General features: G+C 37.8%; 1 protein-coding gene across 2 annotated transcripts in view; it reads right to left on the reverse strand.

The window, feature by feature from the left end:
- LOC123520009 (zinc transporter ZIP9-like) overlaps window positions 1-20,347 on the reverse strand; it is a 55,439-nt gene that overhangs the window by 17,816 nt on the left and 17,276 nt on the right. For both annotated transcript variants that reach the window (XM_045281797.1, XM_045281796.1), the window contains exons 2-3: window positions 10,322-10,445; window positions 9,720-9,860 (exon numbers count right to left, since the gene is read on the reverse strand). In XM_045281797.1, coding sequence (XP_045137732.1) covers window positions 9,720-9,860; window positions 10,322-10,445 — 265 coding nt within the window. The remainder of the gene's footprint in view (window positions 1-9,719; window positions 9,861-10,321; window positions 10,446-20,347) is intronic.

Raw genomic sequence — 20,347 nt, forward strand, 5'->3', positions numbered from 1 at the left:
ACCCCCGCTTAACGAAGGGGTTATGTTCCTAAAAAACCCTTCGTTAAGCGAAACTTCGTTAAGTGAACCGCTTATAACAAGTTTAAGCCCTGACTTGAACTTCCATTTAAAGTAAACAAAGTGAGAGTGCATCATAGTACAGTGAAAGGTTTAATGAAAGTAAGAATTATGAAGTTAAACATTTAGGCAGTTTAATTTAAGTCATTATAATGTACACTAATGTATGTGTGTACATAACTTTATAATCTTGATGATCTTAAATTTATGAAGGGAGGGAGAGTGAAACGGGAAAGACACCAACCGGCAACCTGTGGAATGTAAACAAAGGGCGCATCATTATATCACATGCAAAACTTATGTACCACATTTCCACAAGGCTTTCCATTTTATCCATTGTAGTCACGAGTTCAGGTGGTTCTTTTAGCTTGCAAGGAAGATATGGTCTCACCAGCCTTCTTAATAGAGTCTGCTGACTTGAAAATAGTAGAGACAGTAGATGGAGTCAAGATGGTGGCGAGCAATGCTATTAGTTTTCTCGCCTCTCTCGTGCCTGTGAATAATATCCAGCTTCACTTCGAGAGTAAGAGACTTCCTGGTCTTTTTAGCAATGCTAGGCGACATTGCAGGGCGTTTTGGTGGTAAATTGAGCAAGGAAGACGAGCTGCTGCTGACGCTGTTGTTGTTTTGAACAGGAGCAATGAGTGGTGCGCATGTTGTCCACGAGAGGCGCTGGTGTATTCAAAAGCCTGTCGGCTTGCGTGATACGGCGGGCCTTCCAAACTTGGAAAAAATTACCTGGATAAAACTTCGTTAAAGCGAGTTTGGTGTTCGTTAAACGAGCAGATTGTAGTAAAATGAAACCTTCGTTGTAGCGAAATTTCGTGGTGTGAAGCTTCGTTAAGTGGGGGTTGCCTGTATATATACGAGGGGAATTAAAAAAATACACGGAATTTTATCATTCTTTATTGATTTTACAATACAACTAATCTATTTTTCAACATAGCCTCTGTCAAGGTCGATACACTTCTCCAGGCAGTGTTTCCATCCTTTTAGACCATTTTTGAAGAAATCTGCAGACCTCTTAGTAACCCATGCTTTTGCTGCAGTTTTAGCCTCAACAGTGCTATTAAAATGGACGCCTTTCAACTGTTCTTTGAGTTTTGTGAATAAAAAAAAGTCAGACAGATGTAGGTCTGGGCTATAAGGTGGATGTGGCAGTAATTCCCATTGAAATTCTTTCAAAACATCCTTTACAACGCGTGAAGAATGTGCTGGTGCATTGTCATGATGGAAGAGGATTCCGCGATGGAGTTTTCCTGGACGCTTTTTAGCCGATTCTGCTCTGTTTCATTAAAACTTCTACATAATAGGCTCCGGTGATAGTTTTTCGACCTTCTAAAAAGTCTACAAGCACAACTCCTTTAGAATCTCAAAAAATGGTTGGCATTACCTTGTTGACAGACCTCTCAGATTTTAATTCAATTGGGCCAGATGATCCACTTGGAAGCCATAGTTTGGACTGTTGTTTTGTTTCAGGATCATACTGGTATACCCATGTTTCATCACCTGTGATGATTCAACTGAAAAAGTTGTCTTCATTGGCTTCAATTTTGGTCAAAATCGCTGTTGACAATTCACTTCTGAAATTTAGCTGATCTGGGCGCAACGCTTTTGGGACCCATCGAGCCAAAAGCTTACCGAGGCCTAAATCTTCATGCAGAATCGAATGAGCTGAACCAACTGATATGCTCAGTCTCAGCTATCTGATGAACTGTTAGTCTTCCATCTTCTTCGACTAGGCTCCTAACAGCATCAATGTTTTCACTACTTTTCGAGGTTGTTGGTCTGCCACGACCCTCATCATCTTCAATAGCTTCTCTACCATCTCAAAATCTTTCAATCCATTTGTAAACGCAAGTTTTCTTTGGAGCATCATCCCCATAAATGTTCTGCAAAGCTTGAATGATCTCCATTCCTTTCCAACAAAGCTTTACCAAAAATTTTATGTTGGTTCTTATCTCAAAATCCTTACGTTCCATGGGTCAAAAACCAACCTTTTTCAACTAGCTCCTGACTGCTTCGTTTCCAAGCGAATAATGACTGGTAACAACCAGAAGATAGCCAAGAGCATGCCCTTTCTGGCAGAGATGTTCCAACATGTTTTATCCTGTTGGCACTCGAGACATGGGAGTAATCCACGTACTTTTTGAACACCCCTCGTGTATATATATATATATATATATATATATATATATATATATATATATATATATATATATATATATATATATATATACAGGCAACCCCCACTTAACGAAGGGGTTACATTCCTAGAAAAACATTCGTTGTACGAATTTTCATTAAGCGAACCAATTATAACAAGTTTAACCCCTGACTTAGACTTCCATTGAGAGTAAACAAAGCGTGAGTGCATCATACATAGTACAGTAAAAGGTTTAATGAAAGTAAAAAATTATGAAGTTAAACATTTAAGCAGTTTAATTTAAGACTAAGTCATTATAATGTACACTAATAAATATATGTAAGTAACTTTATAATGTTGATGATCTTAAATTTATGAAGGGAGGGAGAGTGGAGCGGGAAAAATGCTAGCTGGCAACCTGTGGAATGTAAACAAAGGGTGCATCATTGTACCACATACAAAACTTATGTACCACATTTCCACAAGGCTTTCCATTTTATCCATTGCAGAGTCACGAGTTCAGGTGGTTCTATTAGCTTGCAAGGAAGATACGATCTCACCAGCCTTCTTAATAGGGTCTGCTGACTTGAATATAGTAGAGACACTAGATGTAGTCAAGCCATGGTTGTGAGCAATGCCATTAGTTTTCTCGCCTCTCTCATGTCTGTGAATAATATCCAGCTTCACTTCGAGAGTAAAGGACTTCCTGGTCTTCTTAGCAATGCTAGGCGACATTGCAGGGCTGGTTGCAGGGCGTTTTGGTGGCATGTTGAGCGTGAGATGACAAGCTGGTGCTGGACACTGTTTTTGTTTTGAACTAAGAGTGGGGAAGTGTAGGGGAGTGAGTGGTGCACGTTTTGTCCACGAGAGGCGCTGGTGTATTAAAAAACCTGTTGGCTTGCGTGATACGACGGGGCTTTCAAACTTGGAAAAAAATTACCTTGATAAAATTTTGTTAAAGTGAGTTTGCTGTTCGTTATACAAGCAGATGGTAGTAAAAGGAAACTTTTGTTGTAGCAAAATTTCGTTGTGTGAATGTTTGTTAAGCGGGGCTTGCCTGTACACACTTGACCCTCATTTATCCGAATTTTGGTTAATCCAGACAGTGTACAGTTAATAATTTAATAATTTGAGTGCAGACAGCCAACAAATGAATTCAAACAATGTGTACCTCGCACACTTCCAGAAATGGCCAACAGATTGCAGTGCTACCTATGGCAGGCAGTTGTAAACAAGTCTGGCTGACACAAGTGAACACTGTGTATTGTCCGGTATCAGTGAGCAAGTTTGTGCATTTTTTCAGTACCTCAGAATTCTTAAATTATGTCTCTCAAGGGTGTTAGGCATAAGTGAGTGGCCTTAGTTGTGACTTAAAAGATTAAATAATTTTAAAAAATTAGAGAAAGAAGCTAGTGTATGAGTTTTTGTAAGGAGTAAGGTATGGCCAAGCAAACTGTGTCGGATATTAGTAAATCAAAAGACAAATTGGTAGAATATTCTGCGAAATTCTGTGAAGATGCATCAAGTAAAAGTGGTAAAGGTGCACTATGAAAATATGTAAGGAGTAGAAAAGATGCTGCATTAGATACTGGTGTTATGAAGCGTTATGTGCAACAGCTACAAAGCTGGCATAGAAACTGATATAGAGAATTTCAGGGAGAACGATGGGTGGCTGTGGCGATTCCACAATTGAAAAAGACTTTTAATACTACTGTGCAGGATGAAGCTGGCAATGTGGACACACCCAGCATTACCCGGCACGGCTGCATGTTGTGGTACTATATTCATTGTATTTCATGCCTATGAAGTTTTTCTTTGTGTGTGCTTGGGTATTACCATATACTGTGGCCCATAAGTTGAATTTTTAAGGTCTTTTTCATGGTCAAAACTGATGGTCAACTTATGGGGTAGATATAAAAAAGCAACCTTTAAATATATTTTCACCAGTAACATCAGCATACTGGAAAACTGCTACTGAACATGGCCTAAGGGCTGTGTTTACATATGTTATTCTCATAAGACATGGTAAAAACTGGAAACTGCTACTCATGAGGACTGCACATACTGACACTCTGTAGTAAGTAGGAACAATAATGTACCTACACAATACTGTAGTTTATTACTATAGAATATTTAATTGATACTAAGGCTAAAAACATAATTGTTTCGTAATGAAATGATCATGGTTGACTGCTTAGTTATGCCACCTACTGACGAGCATTCCATTTGAACAGCTGTTTAGGTGCAAAATTTTTAATATCATTTTATGTTTTTAAATATTTTAGATTATTTTTGGTATTATGTTTTTAGCTTTTCTATCAATAAAATATTCTATAGTAATAAACTACAATATTTCTGTAGGTAAATTTTTGTTCCTACTTACTACAGTGTCAGTCCCCTGTGCAACATGATGGAGAAGGAGGCATCTCTCTGAGCCAAGAGTCCTATCTGGCCTCTCTGAGGCCCCATAAGTAGCAGTTACTTTTGTTTCTTTTTTTCTGTTTGAAGCAGGACTGTAGGTGGTTGGACACTTAGCATTAGAGTTTTAAAATAAAATATTTGTCTGATATAGTGGTGAAACAGGTGAGTAGAGAAAAAAGTAAAAACTGGCAGCTTGTTTATGTTGAAATACTTGAACTTTGTGGTGTTTTCAATGTTTGAATTGTTTTTATTTATTTTACTGTAGATGAAACTTAATTTACAATTCAGTACTTAGTGACTCAGGGTTACATTGGACCAGGCTAAGTAATAGTTTAGGGGGAGGTCAACTTATCTTCGAAATAAACCTATAGTACAACATTTTGGGGTCAAATTATAGAGGTCGACTTGTATTCCAGATTGACTTATAAGCCACAATATACGGTACTGTTAGGTTAGTTTTGGTGTTATGTTAACTTAGATTACGTTTGTTTTGGTTTGGTTGGTTAGGGAAACCAAAGTAACCATATGTTGCATTTTCTGAAAAAAAAAAAATAAATAAATAAATAAAAAAAAATAAATAAATAAATAAATAAAAAAAAGTGAGACAAAAAGCACATTTGGTAAAACAAAGGAACCATTTCCATTATCAGGACTTTTACATTATCCAGACTGATACCTGCTCCATTTAGTCCAGAAAACATGGGTTGAGTGTGTGTGTGTGTGCATTTACCTAGTTGTAGTTTTACAGGGCCTGGGCTTTATGCTTGTGTGGCCCCGTCTCCATATCTACACTTATCCAATCTTACTGTAAAAGTATGCACACTCATTGCAGACACCACTTCTTCATTCAAACTATTCCATGTCTCAATATATCTTTGCGGGAAACTATACTTTTTAATATCTCTTACGCATCTTCCCTTCCTCAGCTTCTTACTATGCGATCTTGTGCTTCGACTGGCATATTCTTCTCTCAGGATCAGATACTCATTATTCACTTGGTCCATTCCATTTATCAATTTATAAACTTGTATAAGATCCTCTGTGTGTGTTTCACTGTTTGATCTGCTGCAATCTCTGACGAGACAGCCAGACGTTACCCAATGGAACGAGCTCAGAGCTCATTATTTCCGATCTTCGGATAGGCCTGAGACCAGGCACACACCACACACCGGGACAACAACGTCACAACTCCTCGATCTACATCCCGTACCTACTCACTGCTAGGTGAACAGGGGCTACACATGAAAGGAGACACACCCAAATATCTCCACCCGGCTGGGGAATCGAACCCAGGTCCTCTGGCTTGTGAAGCCAGCGCTCTAACCACTGAGCTACCAGGTGTGTGTGTGTGTGTGTGTGTGTGTGTGTGTGTGTGTGTGTGTGTGTGTGTGTGTGTGTGTTTACCTAGTTGTAGATTTACAGGGCCTGGGCTTTATGCCATATCTACACTTATCCAATTTTTCTTTAAAACTATGCTCACTTGTTGGTGACACCACTTCCTCACTCAAACTGTTCCAAGTCTGAACACATCTTTGCGGGAAACTATATTTTTTAACATCTCTCAGACATCTTCCCTTCCTCAGTTTTTTACTATGCAATCTTTTGCTTCGAATATCATATTCTTCTCTCAGGATCAGTTTCTCATTATCCACTTGATCCATTCTGTTAATCAATTTATAAACTTTGTCAGATCCCCTCTCTCCCTTCTCTGTTCCAGGGTTGGTAGATCCATAGCCTTTAGTCTCTCCTTATATGTCATCCCTTCAAATTCTGGTACCATTCTTGTAGCCATTTTTTGTAGTCTCCAACTTCCTTATGTGTTTCTTTTTATGAGGGGTCCACAATACTCCTGCATATTCCAATCTGGGTCTTATTATAGTACTTATCAATTTCTTCATCATTTCTTTGTCCATGTAGTGAAATGCTACTCCAATATTCCTTAGCAAATTATATGTTTCTAAAAAAATTCTATCAATATTGCTTACTGGTTGATTGTTTTCTTCCATCATCACTCCTAAGTCCTTTTCCTTTTTAACTTTCTCCAGTACTACTCCATCTCCCATTTTATAGATTTCCACACGTCATCTTTCACTCTTTCCAATTTCCATGACATGGCTTTTGTTCACATTGAATTCCATTTCCCACTTTTTGCTCCATTCCCAGATCTTATTTAAGTCTTCTTGCAGTATTTCACAATCCTCCTTTTGCTTTATAACTCTGCACAGTTTCGTATCATCTGCAACCAGATTTATGTAGCTGTTCACTCCTTCTGGCATGTCGTTAATATATATGAGGAAAAGTATTGGTGCCAATACTGACCCCTGCGACACTCCGCTTTCTACTGCTCTCCACTTGGACTTCATATCTTTAACTACGAGTACCGTCCTTATTTCTCTCCCCCTCAAATAATTTTCTATCCATCTCAATGTGCTTCCTTTTAAGCCACCCTTCTCCTCTAACTTCCATAGTAATCTTGCATGTGGCACTTTGTCAAATGTCTTTTTTAAATCTAAATAAATACAGTCAACCCATCCCTCTCTCTTTTGTGTGTGTGTGTGTGTGTGTGTGTGTGTGTGTGTGTGTGTGTGTGTGTGTGTGTGTGTGTGTGTGTGTGTGTGTGTGTGTGTATATATATATATATATATATATATATATATATATATATATATATATATATATATATATATATATATATATATATATATATATATATATATATATATATATATATATATATATATATATATATATATATATATATAAATAAGTGAATAAATTAAGAAAATAATAATAAATAAAAAAAAAAAAATATATATATATATATATATATATATATATATATATATATATATATATATATATATATATATATATATATATATATAATGTTGATGATTTTAAATTTATGAAGGGAGGGAGAGTGGAGTGGGAAAGACACTAGCTGACAACCTGTGGAATGTAAACAAATGGCGCATCATTGTACGCATACAAAACATTTCCACAAGGCTTTCCATTTTATATATATATATATATATATATATATATATATATATATATATATATATATATATATATATATATATATATATATATATATATATATATATATATATATATATATATATATATATATATAAATAAGTGAATAAATTAAGAAAATAATAATAAATAAAAAAAAAATATATATATATATATATATATATATATATATATATATATATATATATATATATATATATATATAATGTTGATGATTTTAAATTTATGAAGGGAGGGAGAGTGGAGTGGGAAAGACACTAGCTGACGAGTTAGGTGACTCTGCAATGGATAAAATGGAAAGCCTTGTGGAAATGTTTTGTATGCGTACAATGATGCGCCATTTGTTTACATTCCACAGGTTGTCAGCTAGTGTCTTTCCCGCTCCACTCTCCCTCCCATCATAAATTTAAGATCATCAACATTATAAAGTTATGTACACACATACATTAGTGTACATTATAATGACTTAAATTAAACTACTTAAATGTTTAACTTCATAATTTTTACTTTCATTAAACCTTTCACTGTACTATGATGCACTCTTGCTTTGTTTACTCTCAATGGAAGTTCAAGTAAGGGGTTAAACTTGTTATAATTGGTTCGCTTAACGAAAATTCGCTTAACCAACGTCTTTTAGGAACGTAACCCGTTTGTTAAGCGGGTTTGCTCATATATATATATATATATATATATATATATATATATATATATATATATATATATATATATATATACATATATATACAGTCAACCCTCGGCTATGGTGACTTCAGCTATCGTGTTTTATTGCTATCACGCACCCATGAAAAGCTGCTAAAATTTCATTATCGCGACCTCAGATGCCTGCTATCGCATGCCCAGCCATGACGTCATGGAATATCTGAGCGCTCATTAGACAAAACCGCCTTCCCGCCAAGATCAATTTGGCTATCACGTTTTTGGCTGTGGCGCGGCTATTTCAGCCCCAATTGGGCGCGATAGCTGAGGGTTAAGTGTATGTATATATATATATATATATATATATATATATATATATATATATATATATATATATATATATATATATATACAGTAAGTCCTCCTTATACAGTACTTCATTATCTGGTAAATGCACAGTTATGGTGTTTGGTAATTACTACCCTTGATTCTATTTATGGTACGAAAAACTCACAGATATGGTATGCACTCGTGTTTTGTTTATATCGTACTGTAGCACCACCATGCAGCACGGTGCATGGTGCACCAACAACACTCAGTCTCTTCCCGCTTTTCCCACTGAATACAAGTTAAATCCTTACAGCATGTTTTTTGTGGATATTATGAGTAAGAGCTGAAATCCCTACTGTCCTTTAGCCTTGGGAGGAACATCATCTGATAGAATACGTGGCGAGTGAAATGTAAATAAAAACATTTTGTCTATTTCTTTTGCACAGTACTTTACATTTTTTTTATATGACTATTTTCATGTATTTTCATGTCTGTAGGGGTGACTTTCGATATGGTAATTTTGATTTGCAGTAAGGTTTTCAGGAACACATGTACCGTATAACGAGGACTTACTGTATATATATATATATATATATATATATATATATATATATATATATATATATATATATATATATATATATATATATATCCTTTCATTTCATAGTTGATCCTTTTAGAACAGAAAAATCTCCTATATTCACCCTATATCTCCCACCAAAGTGCTGTGCCTTACCAATAAATTCAACACCTTTAAAACTGACATGAGGTTCAAGAATAGAATTTTCAGAACATCATATCAATACCTAGCTGGAATATTTTATAACAAATATCACATACAAAGGTTACTAACAATGGTTTTGCTGATATCAACAAAAATAACACTGTCTCATCCATGAGTTTGTTGACAAACCAAGATGACTATCCTATCATTATCCTCATTCTTATTCCATCAATACCCATAAAAACTGGTGAATGGTAGCCCATGGCAACATAACTGTGTCCCAAGGTGAAACAGATTGTGTAGACAGTTGGATGGTCTCAGTCTTAAGCTAGCTTTTGGTGGTACCTTGCTTCCTGTGTCCTCCAGCAAACTGGTCAATGATGAGCATGAGAAGGAAGCCCAGAACAAGAGGAGGCCCTACCAGGTTGTGTGGCTCCACATGATCTTCCTTTGCCTCACCATGGTTGTGGCCTTCACTTGTAGAAGCTATGTGGGCAAAATTGATCTCAATAATTAAAAGTAACTGAAAATCATATTGTTAAACTAATCAAGCATATAAAATGTCTCATTGTGTTGCTTATCAATTCTTTGTTTTACATCAACACATTCCATTCAGAACATCAGAATTAATAAAAGAAAAAAATTATGCACTACACATCAGCAATTTCAAACTTTCATCATGATCAATAATGTCACTGTCAAATTCATCTTGACATCACTTCCCAAGGCTAATATGAGTAAAGGATCTAACAATAAGAACTTTCTATATCAAAAGAAAAGCAGCCTCACAATATTGACCTCACAACCATTCATGTAACTACTCAATTTTCACCACACATCCTGTTACAAGTTGTACAATTTCCTAGATGTACTTCCTATTATATTGCAACTTAAAAATTCATTAGCATCATATTTGGAAATAATAAATTTATTCAAATTGTACTTACTTGCATGACTCTTTTGGTGCAACTGTATACTGAAGAGTGTATTGACACCCTCTGGAATGATGACTGTGAGGGCTGTTCCCACCAGCAGTCCTGCCCCCAGCACTGTCACCACCTCCATGCGATCCTACAATGTAAAATACATACTCAAAATTGTTATTATCATCCTTATTGTGGAAGATAATTTCATAAATACTGACAACAAATTATCTATGCAATTTCCTATGTACTTTCTCTTTAAACTAATTTAATTAGATGATTTTTGGTTTAACTGGCAATTTCTAAGTGTACACGCTTATCATAATCCTAGAAATTCCTATTCCATACTCAAGAGCACAATTATTGACCCTTTATATTCACACTATCTCATTCATTAACTATTTACAGGGTTAGCATGTTAGGAGGAGGAAGTAATAGACACCTACCGAAACAATAATTTACTCCCACCGAGGTCTAATAGCATTAGTTCAGAAGGTGCTGTGAGGTTTCCATTAAAGCTACTTGTGATATCGCTGAATGTTTCCCTTTGTGTCTCAACTCAAGGAAGCAGTCACAGCCTGCCATCTAAAAACAACTCTCCTTCACAAAAAACTACATGCACTTACCACACACATACCCTTCACTTGAAATTCAAAATAAAAAAAATGGTGACTCTAAATCCAGCCTCGGAGTCCCCTTCTAGGGAGGGTACCAGAAATGTCCCCAGGTCAGACTCTTCTCTCAGTGATGACCCAAAATGTCTTGACACCTTCCTCAACTTTTTCTTCATTAACTTCTGCAACATTTGTAGCCTTAGATCTAATTTTCAATCTGTAGAACACTACCTCTACTCTACTAAACCTCATCTCCTTTTCCTCACTGGAACCCAGCTATCTGATGCTACTGACAGTAGCCCCTTCTCTTTTAACTCCTACTTTCCTTATCCATATTTTCATTCCAAAGCTGGATGTTGCATTTATGTGCGCAATGATATAACTTGCTCTCATGCCCACGCTTTTGAATCTCCCAAGTTTTCCACCATCTGGATTAGATTCAGTAGTCGCTCTCTAACTAAATTTATCTGTGCTATCTCTCCCATAATTCCTCTGACATTAGTAAATTCTTTGACTATTTAACCTCCAAAGTGGAGCACATTCTGTCCCTCTACCCTTTCGCAGACATCTCCATTCTTGGAGATTTCAATGTTCACCACCAGCTTTGGCTTTCCTCTCCCTTCACTGACCATCCAGGTGAGCTAGCCTTCAACTTTGCTATCCTCCATGACCCAGAGCAACTGGTGCAACACCCTACTTGTATTCCTGACTGTCTTGGAGACACACCCAACATTTTTAATCTCTTCCTTACCTCTAATCCTTCTGCTTATGCTGTTACCCTATCTTCTCCATGGTCTCCTCTGATCACAATCTCATTTCTGTATCTTGTCCTATTTCTCCAATCCCTTCTCAGGATCCCCCAAAGTGGAAATGCCTTTGGTGTTTTGCCTCTGCCAGTTGGAGGTACCTGAGGAGGTATTACGCTGACTTTCCCTGGAATGATTACTATTTCCATGTCAGAGACCCATCTCTGTGTGCTGAATGTATAACAGAGGTAATAGTGTCTGGCATGGAGGTGTATATTCTTCATTCTTATTCTCAACCTAAACCTTCTAATCCTTGGTTTAACACAGCCTGTTCTCGTCCTGTACAAAAGAGAGGTTGCCCACAAAAGGTACTTGAGCCTTCCATCTCCTGAATCTCATGCACTATATATTTCTGCCCGGAATCATGCAAAGTCTGTTCTTCAACTTGCCAAACACTCTTTCATAAATAGAAAATGTCAAAATCTTTAAAATTCAAAATTCCCTTGTGACCTCTGGCATCTGGCCAAAAACATCTCCAATAACTTTACTTCTTCTTTCCCTCCTTTATTTCATCCTGATGGCACCACTGCCATCTCATGTCTCTAAAGCTGAACTCTTCTCTCAAATTTCTAACAACTCCACCTTGGATGATTCTGGGCTTGTCCCTCCCTCTCCTCCCTCTGATTGTTTCATGCCATCAATTAAAGTTCATCATACTGACGTTTTCCATGGCCTCACTGGCCTAAACCCTCGGAAGGCTTATGGAATTGATGGGGTCCCTCCTATTGTTCTCAAAAACTGTGCTTCTGTGCTTGCACCTTGCCTGGCCAAACTCTTTCAACTATGTCTATCAACTTCTACCTTTCCTTCTTGCTGGAAGTTTGCCTACATTCAGCCTGTTCCTAAAAAGGGTGATCGTTCTAATCCCTCAAACTACCATCCTATAGCTTTAATCTCTTGGTTGTCTAAAGTTTTTGAATCTATCCTGAATAGGAAGATTCTTAAACAATCTTCTATCTGATCGCCAGTATGGCTTCTGTCAAGGTCACTCTACTGATGATCTTCTGGCTTTCCTTAGTGAGTCTTGGTCATCCTCTTTCAGACATTTCGGTGAAAATTTTGCTGTCATGTCAGACATATCAAAAGCTTTTCATAGAGTCTGGCATAAAGTTTTGATTTAAAAACTGCCCTCCTACAATTTCTATCCTTCTCTCTGCAACTTTATCTCAAGTTTCCTTTCCTACCATTCTATTGCTGCTGTGGTAAACAGCCACTGTTCTCCTAAATCTATTAATAGTGGTGTTCCTCAGGGGTTTTTTTCCTGTCACCCACTCTCTTTCTATTATTCATTAATGATCTTAACCAAACTTTTTGCCCTATCTACTCCTACGCTGATGATACCACCGTACATCTTTCCACGTCCTTTCAGAGACAACCAACCCTTTAGGAACTTAGTAGGATTCAATACCTCAAAAACTCAATTCCTCCATCTATCAACTCCACACAACCTTCCAGCAAGGCATGTAGTACAGTACGGTATGGTACAAAATTACAGTACGATACGAATCTGAGGATCACAAAAGTAAGGTATGATATTACAGTACAATATTTTTCTAATAGTACAGTACAGTACAGAAGTACGATATTTTTTTTGTACTTTTTCCTACCCTTTTCGTACCAATATATAGACAAACACCTGGATGTTGCTTGTGATCAGGTCATTCAGGTGACTAATGAAGTGAGTGAGGTCATATGTCAGCACTCCCACAAGACCTGGAGTGGAGTGACAAGGTCATTATGTCAGGTCAGTGAGGTCTCAGCCTTCCCAGGGGATTAAGGGTGGAATGGCAGCCTGTATGCATGGTACAAAATAAGGTACGAAATTACGGTACGATATTTTAGTGTAGTACTAGTACGGTATGAGAATGATTTACTGGCATGGTACTAAATTATGGTACTGTATTTTTCTTTGGTACAAATTATGATAAATCAATTGTACTGTACAGTACTACCTGCCTTACCTTCCAGACAATTATCCCCTCTTCAATGACACTCAACTAGTTATCTCCCTCTTCTACATTGAACATCCTTGGTCTGTCCTTTACTCATAATCTTAACTGGAAACTTCACATCTCATCTCTTGCTAAAACAGCTTCTATTATGAAGTTAGGCATTCTGAGGCATCTCCACTAGTTTTTCTCGCCCCTCCAACTGCTAACTCTGTACAAGGGCCTTATCCGCCCCTGTATGGAGTAGGTATTTTTTGCATTTTGGGGGAGGTTCCACTCAAACGGCTTTATTAAATAGGATGGAATCAAAAGCTTTTCATCTTATTAATTCCCCTCCTCTGACTGACTGTCTTTAGCCTCTTTCTTACTGCCAAGATGTTGCATCTCTTTCTATATTTTATTGCTATTTTCATGCTAACTGTTCTACTGATCTTGCTAATTGCATGCCTCCTCTCCTCCTGCCACCTCACTGCACAAGGCTTTCTTCTTCCTCTCACCCTTATTCTGTCCAACTCTCTAACGTAAGAGTTAACCAGTATTCTCAATCATTCATACCTTTCTCTGATAAACTCTGGAACTCCCTACCTGCTTCTGTATTTCCGCCTTCCTATGACTTGACTTCTTTTAAGAGGGAAGTTTCAAGACATTTGTTCCTTAATTTTGGCTAAATCTTTACAACTCTTTAAGGGAACCAACACTTCAAGTGGGCCTTTCTCTTAATATTCTGTTGCCCTTGGTTGGTTTCTCTTCAGCATTAAAAAAAAAAAAAAAAAAAAAAAAAAAGATAATACAAAGATCCAAAATAAGTAAAACCTAAATCAGTGTGTTAAGCAATTTCATGGGTCATGATTCACAATGAATAAAAAAACATCAGTAATTGCACTGACTACTATAACTGTAAAGAACATGAGGAAACATAGCAATAAAACATTGGCAGCATGGCTTCATAAAGAGGAAGTCATGCTAACTTATGGACTTTGAATTTTAATACGAAACTCTATGAAGTAATAAAAAGCAAAGATTGTTAATATTTTATAAATTGATTATAAAAAGACAAAGCACATGGAGATGATCATAAAGTTCTGAGCTGGATTAGATCATGGCAGAGCAACAAGCAAAATAATCATGCCAATTGTTACTGACATCTATAGCAGGGTAGCCTTGCTGCACTGTAAATATTTAGCTCTTCGGATGAAGTCACAAACAAGGCACATTTTCTTGCATTCTCTCCTATATTCCCACCAGTCTTCCATCCCCTGGCATGCAGTTGTAGGAAGTCACTAATACCAATTTATTAGTGGTGCCCACATATCATCTCCATACACACACACACACATATATATATATATATATATATATATATATATATATATATATATATATATATATATATATATATATATATATATATATATATATATATATATATATATATATATATATATATATATATATATACAGGCAACCCCGTTTAAGGAAGGGTTACGTTCCTAAAACCACTTCGTTAAGCAAAACTTCGTTTAACCGATTATAACAAGTTTAACCCCTGATTTGAACTTCCACTGAGAGTAAGCAAAGCGAGAGTGCATCATAGTACAGTAAAAGGTTTAATGAAAGAAAAAATTATGAAGTTAACCCTTTCCTTACCGCAGCCACCTCCCGATATAAACAAAGCATTCCCCTCCTATACCGCAGCCCCTTGCCCGTGTGCGCACGTGCCTCACGGCCAGATCTACACATTATATTTTTTTCTAACTCAGTATTATGTACATTTTTCTAAACATATTTTTGTCATTTTATTAATAAAAGAAAATGTAAACATAATCATAAATTGTGCACTAATCATAAATTCAGCACCACACACTCTGCACCAGGTGAGGGTGGCCCTGAGGCAGTCATAACTAGGCTGCTCCCCCTCACTTGCCGAGAGGGTTTCAACACTGCTGTCACTATCACTCTCTCCTATATCTTTTTCAGGATCATAGTCTGAATCATATTCATCTGGAGAGTCTTCCAGTATATCCTCACTATCTGTCTCATAATTATGATAATCCTCATCGCTGATACACGAAGCAGACACCATTATCTCTAACTAGAGGCAATAGAACAGTTTCACCACGGCCGATACTAGAGACCTGATGTTCTTGGGGGGACTGTGGGAATAATATATGTCAAAGAATAGTGATTGGCTTTATAGTTTATGCATGAAAAATTAACTCCGATATTGATTGGCTAGTGGGGGGGATGGTTTTGTTACGCTGGGGTGGCTAAAAATAACGCCTCCAGTGTTTGTTTGTTTATAGTGAACCACGTGGAGCATGAAAAAGGCAAAATCTGCACTCAGGCCACGGTTATACACGGAAATGTATTGGTGTGTACGACGCACACAGCGGCATCTTGCGGTACCACGAGGTCGCTTTTGCGCGTGGTACGCACGTACCACAAAACAGTCTTGCGGTATGGAAGGGGTTAAACATTTAGGTAGTTTAATTTAAGTCATTATAATGTACACTAATGTATGTATGTATGTAACTTTATAATGTTGATGATCTTAACTTTATGAAGGGAGGAAGAGTGAAACGGGAAAGACACTAACCGGCAACCTGTGGAATGTAAACAAAGTACGCATCATTGTACTGCATACAAAACTTATGTACCACATTTCCACAAGGCTTTCCATTTTATCCATTGTAGAGTCACGAGTTCAGGTGGTTCTTTTAGCTTGCAAGGAAGATACGATCTCACCAGCCTTCTTAATAGAGTCTGCTGACTTGAAAATAGAGACAATATAATATGGAGTCAAGATGGTGGCCAGCACTGCTATAGTTTTCTGGCCTCTCTCGTGTCTGTGAATAATATCTAGCTTCATTTGGAGAGTAAGAGACTTCCTGGTCTTCTTACGAACACTAGGCCAATTGCAGGGCAATGGGACCAGATGAAGTCTCAGGCAGAATACTGAAAGAATGTAAGGAAGAACTAGCAAGTCCTATATACAATATCATAAAATGCTCAATAGAAAATGGAACAGTACCAAAAGAATGGAAAAGAGCTGAAGTGGTTCCCATATATAAGAGCGGAAGGAAGGAAGAACCTTTAAATTACAAACCGGTATCACTAACTAGTGTAATATGCAAGATGTGTGAAAGAATAATAAAGAAACAATGGATCGAGTTCCTTGAAGACAACAAATTAATATCAAATAGCCAATTTGGTTTTAGAAAAGACGGTCGTGTGTAACTAATTTATTGAGTTTCTATTCTAGAATAGTTAATAGAGTACAAGAGAGAGAGGGATGGGTTGACTGTATTTATTTGGATTTAAAAAAGGCGTTTGACAAAGTGCCACATGCAAGATTACTATGGAAGTTAGAGGAGAAGGGTGGCTTAAAAGGAAGCACATTGAGATGGATAGAAAATTATTTGAGGGGGAGAGAAATAAGGACGGTAGTTAAAGATATGAAGTCCAAGTGGAGACCAGTAGAAAGCGGAGTGCCACAGGGGTCAGTATTGGCACCAATACTTTTCCTCATTTATATTAACGACATGCCAGAAGATGTGAACAGCTACATAAATATGTTTGCAGATGATACAAAACTGTGCAGAGTTATAAAGCAAAAAGAGGATTGTGAAATACTGCAAGAAGACCTAAATAAGATCTGGGAATGGAGCAAAAAGTGGGAAATGGAGTTCAATGTGAACAAAAGCCATGTCATGGAAATGGGAAAGAGTGAAAGACAAACCTTGGGAATCTACAAGATGGGAGATGGAGTAGAACTGGAGAAAGTAAAAAAGGAAAAGGACTTAGGAGTGACGATGGAAGAAAATAATCAACCAGTAAGCAATATTGATAGAATTTTTAGAGAAACATATAATTTGCTAAGGAATATTGGAGTAGCATTTCACTACATGGACAAAGAAATGAGGAAGAAATTGATAAGTACAGTAAAACCTCAGCTCACGACCATAATTCATTCCTAAATCCTGATTTGTTCGTCCCCTGAATCAATTTTTCCCATAAGAAAGTATTGCAATATCATTAATCCGTTCCAGAAAAAAAAAAAAAAAAAAAAAAAAAAAAAAAAAAAAAAAAAACACTTTTGTCCGTAAAACCCATTCAAAATAGACCTTTAATGTATGCATGACATGAACAAAATAATTATAGAAAGCCTAAATTGTTTTACTTACCTAAATGCTATCAAAATTATAATAAAATGAACAAAAGAGAAAAGGTTATTTACTTGAGAGACTGGACATTGATGGCATGATGGAATGGAGGAGAGGAGGAGGATGGGGAGGAAGACAGACACGATCTGAGAAGACAGTCAAGAGAGAAGACTTTGGATGTGTGCAGCGTGCCAGAGATACACAACAGCTGTGTAGCGTCACAAGTCAGTGCCGCTATGTGGGGCCCCATTATAGTGAACATCGGTGTGGGAAACATGGAAAGATTGCCAGTCTTCGTCTCTGCCTTGGAACACCCTTGCCTGCTGGGGATTGACTTCCTCATGCGTGTGGGAGCAAGTTTGGACTTCCAAGAAGGGAAGTTAAAGGTACGTGGCCAGGAAGTTCCTTTGATCCTTGGAGATGATGCTCAGTGTGAGAGGAGCAGGCAGTAGGGCGGTGTTCCTTGCCAGGCGAGCAATGAAACAGCTGCGATAGATGTGCCACAATTTGCAGTACCTGGACATGGCCAGGATGATGATGACAGCAACGCTGAGAGCCACCAGACCAACGAGGATAACGCTGAGGAAGCTAAAGTAGAGCGTGCGGTAACATCACCATGCACAGGGAAAATAGGAGAAAATCGTGGTGGCATGAAGATTATGTTATGTAATACTTTTCGTATGTTCCTGTTTCTATTTTCTTTTGTGCTTATGTTTTGCATTGTTGTTGTGTGATAGCCGGGTTGGCTATCACACAAACGGCTCGCCTGCCGGCGAGCCATTTAACCGCGTTCGTCCCCCGAAATATCATTTTATCCCCTGGGTCGATATATTGACAAATTTTTTGGTAGTCTCCCGAATTGTTCATCCTTAGAGACGTTCGTCAAGCGAGGTTTTACTGTACTATAATAAGACCCAGATTGGAATATACAGGAGTAGTGTGGACCCCTCATAAAAAGAAACACATAAGGAAGTTGGAGAGACTACAAAAAATGGCTACAAGAATGGTTCCAGAATTTGAAGGGATGACATATGAGGAGAGACTAAAGGCTATGGATCTACCAACCCTGGAACAAAGAAGGGAGAGAGGAGATCTGATACAAGTTTATAAATTGATCAATGGAATGGACCAAGTGGATAATGAGAAACTGATCCTGAGAGAAGGATATGACATTCGAAGCACAAGATCGCATAGTAAAAAGCTGAGAAAAGGAAGATGTCTGAGAGATATTAAAAAATATAGTTTCCCGCAAAGATGTATTGAGACGTGGAACAGTTTAAATGAAGTCTGCAACAAGTGTGCATACTTTTAAAGTAAGATTGGATAAGTGTAGATATGGAGACAGGGCCACATAAAGCCCAGGCCCTGTAAAACAACAACTAGGTAAATACAACCCAACAATAACAGAGATATTCGGCAATATCAGCGAGAGTCCTGGGGGAGTCCTTGGAGGCAGGTGTCCTGGCAGTCACACAATGACAGGCAGATGTTAGGATGGCTGGAAGCCACAGTAGTAGGAGTCACTCCTTGGCTGGCAGGTGATGGGAGTGCAAGAATCTTGGCAGCAGCTGTAGGAATCTCACTTCGGCCAGCAGGGGTTAAACCAGGAACGAGTTGGGCCCGACGACAGATGAGTGCCAGGTACTGAGAGCAGGTGAAATCAGCCCACAGTCTTCACCGAAGCCTTCCGGATTGGCAGAGGAGAACAGTTGAATGGAGGTGTAGTCATGGCAGGTGATGAGAGCTGTCTGCCTCCTGGTGTCTATTGGCCTCATGTTGTCAGCTTCTGCAGACTTCCCCTACCAAGGAGAGAAGGGGATAGTAACAAGAGCACTCGAGGCATTGCTCCAAAGCGGTGACGTTGTATCATAAAAAGTCAGCAGTCAGAGCCCCTTCAGCTTGAGGATTCAAGAGGAGGAAGAGAAACCTTGGGCAAGACACTCCACCTTCAACGTGAAGGAAGAACGATCATTTGTTCCTTTTAGCCCAGTAAATAAAAGGGTGCTTAGATGGTTGGCGATTCCCTCACACACTGGAGGAGTGATGTTGCATCAAACCACCTGACTTCCATCCCTTGCACAACATCAGATTACTTGATGTTGTGGCCTCAGGCAGATGTGCAAATTTCAATGTTGGATCAATTCGCTTTTGCTTACATCACTTATTGTAGCAAAGCAAGATATTTGTTGGACTTGTGTGTCTGTCACAAGCTTGTATTAGGAGAGAGATAGTGTGGAAAATGAGGCAAGGTGACAGTGCTAGACTTCAACCAGAAGCTTTGGCGCTGTCAAAAAAGTGTAAAAGGGGACACACACACACACACACTATATATATATATATATATATATATATATATATATATATATATATATATATATATATATATATATATATATATATACAGGCAACCCACACTTAACACAAGGTTCACACAATGAAATTTCGCTACAATGAATGTTTCATATTACTACCATCTGCTCGTTTAACGAACACCAAACTCGCTTTGACGAAGTTTTAT

Source organism: Portunus trituberculatus, chromosome 46 (assembly GCF_017591435.1).
Source record: "Portunus trituberculatus isolate SZX2019 chromosome 46, ASM1759143v1, whole genome shotgun sequence".
Lineage (NCBI taxonomy): Eukaryota > Metazoa > Arthropoda > Malacostraca > Decapoda > Portunidae > Portunus > Portunus trituberculatus.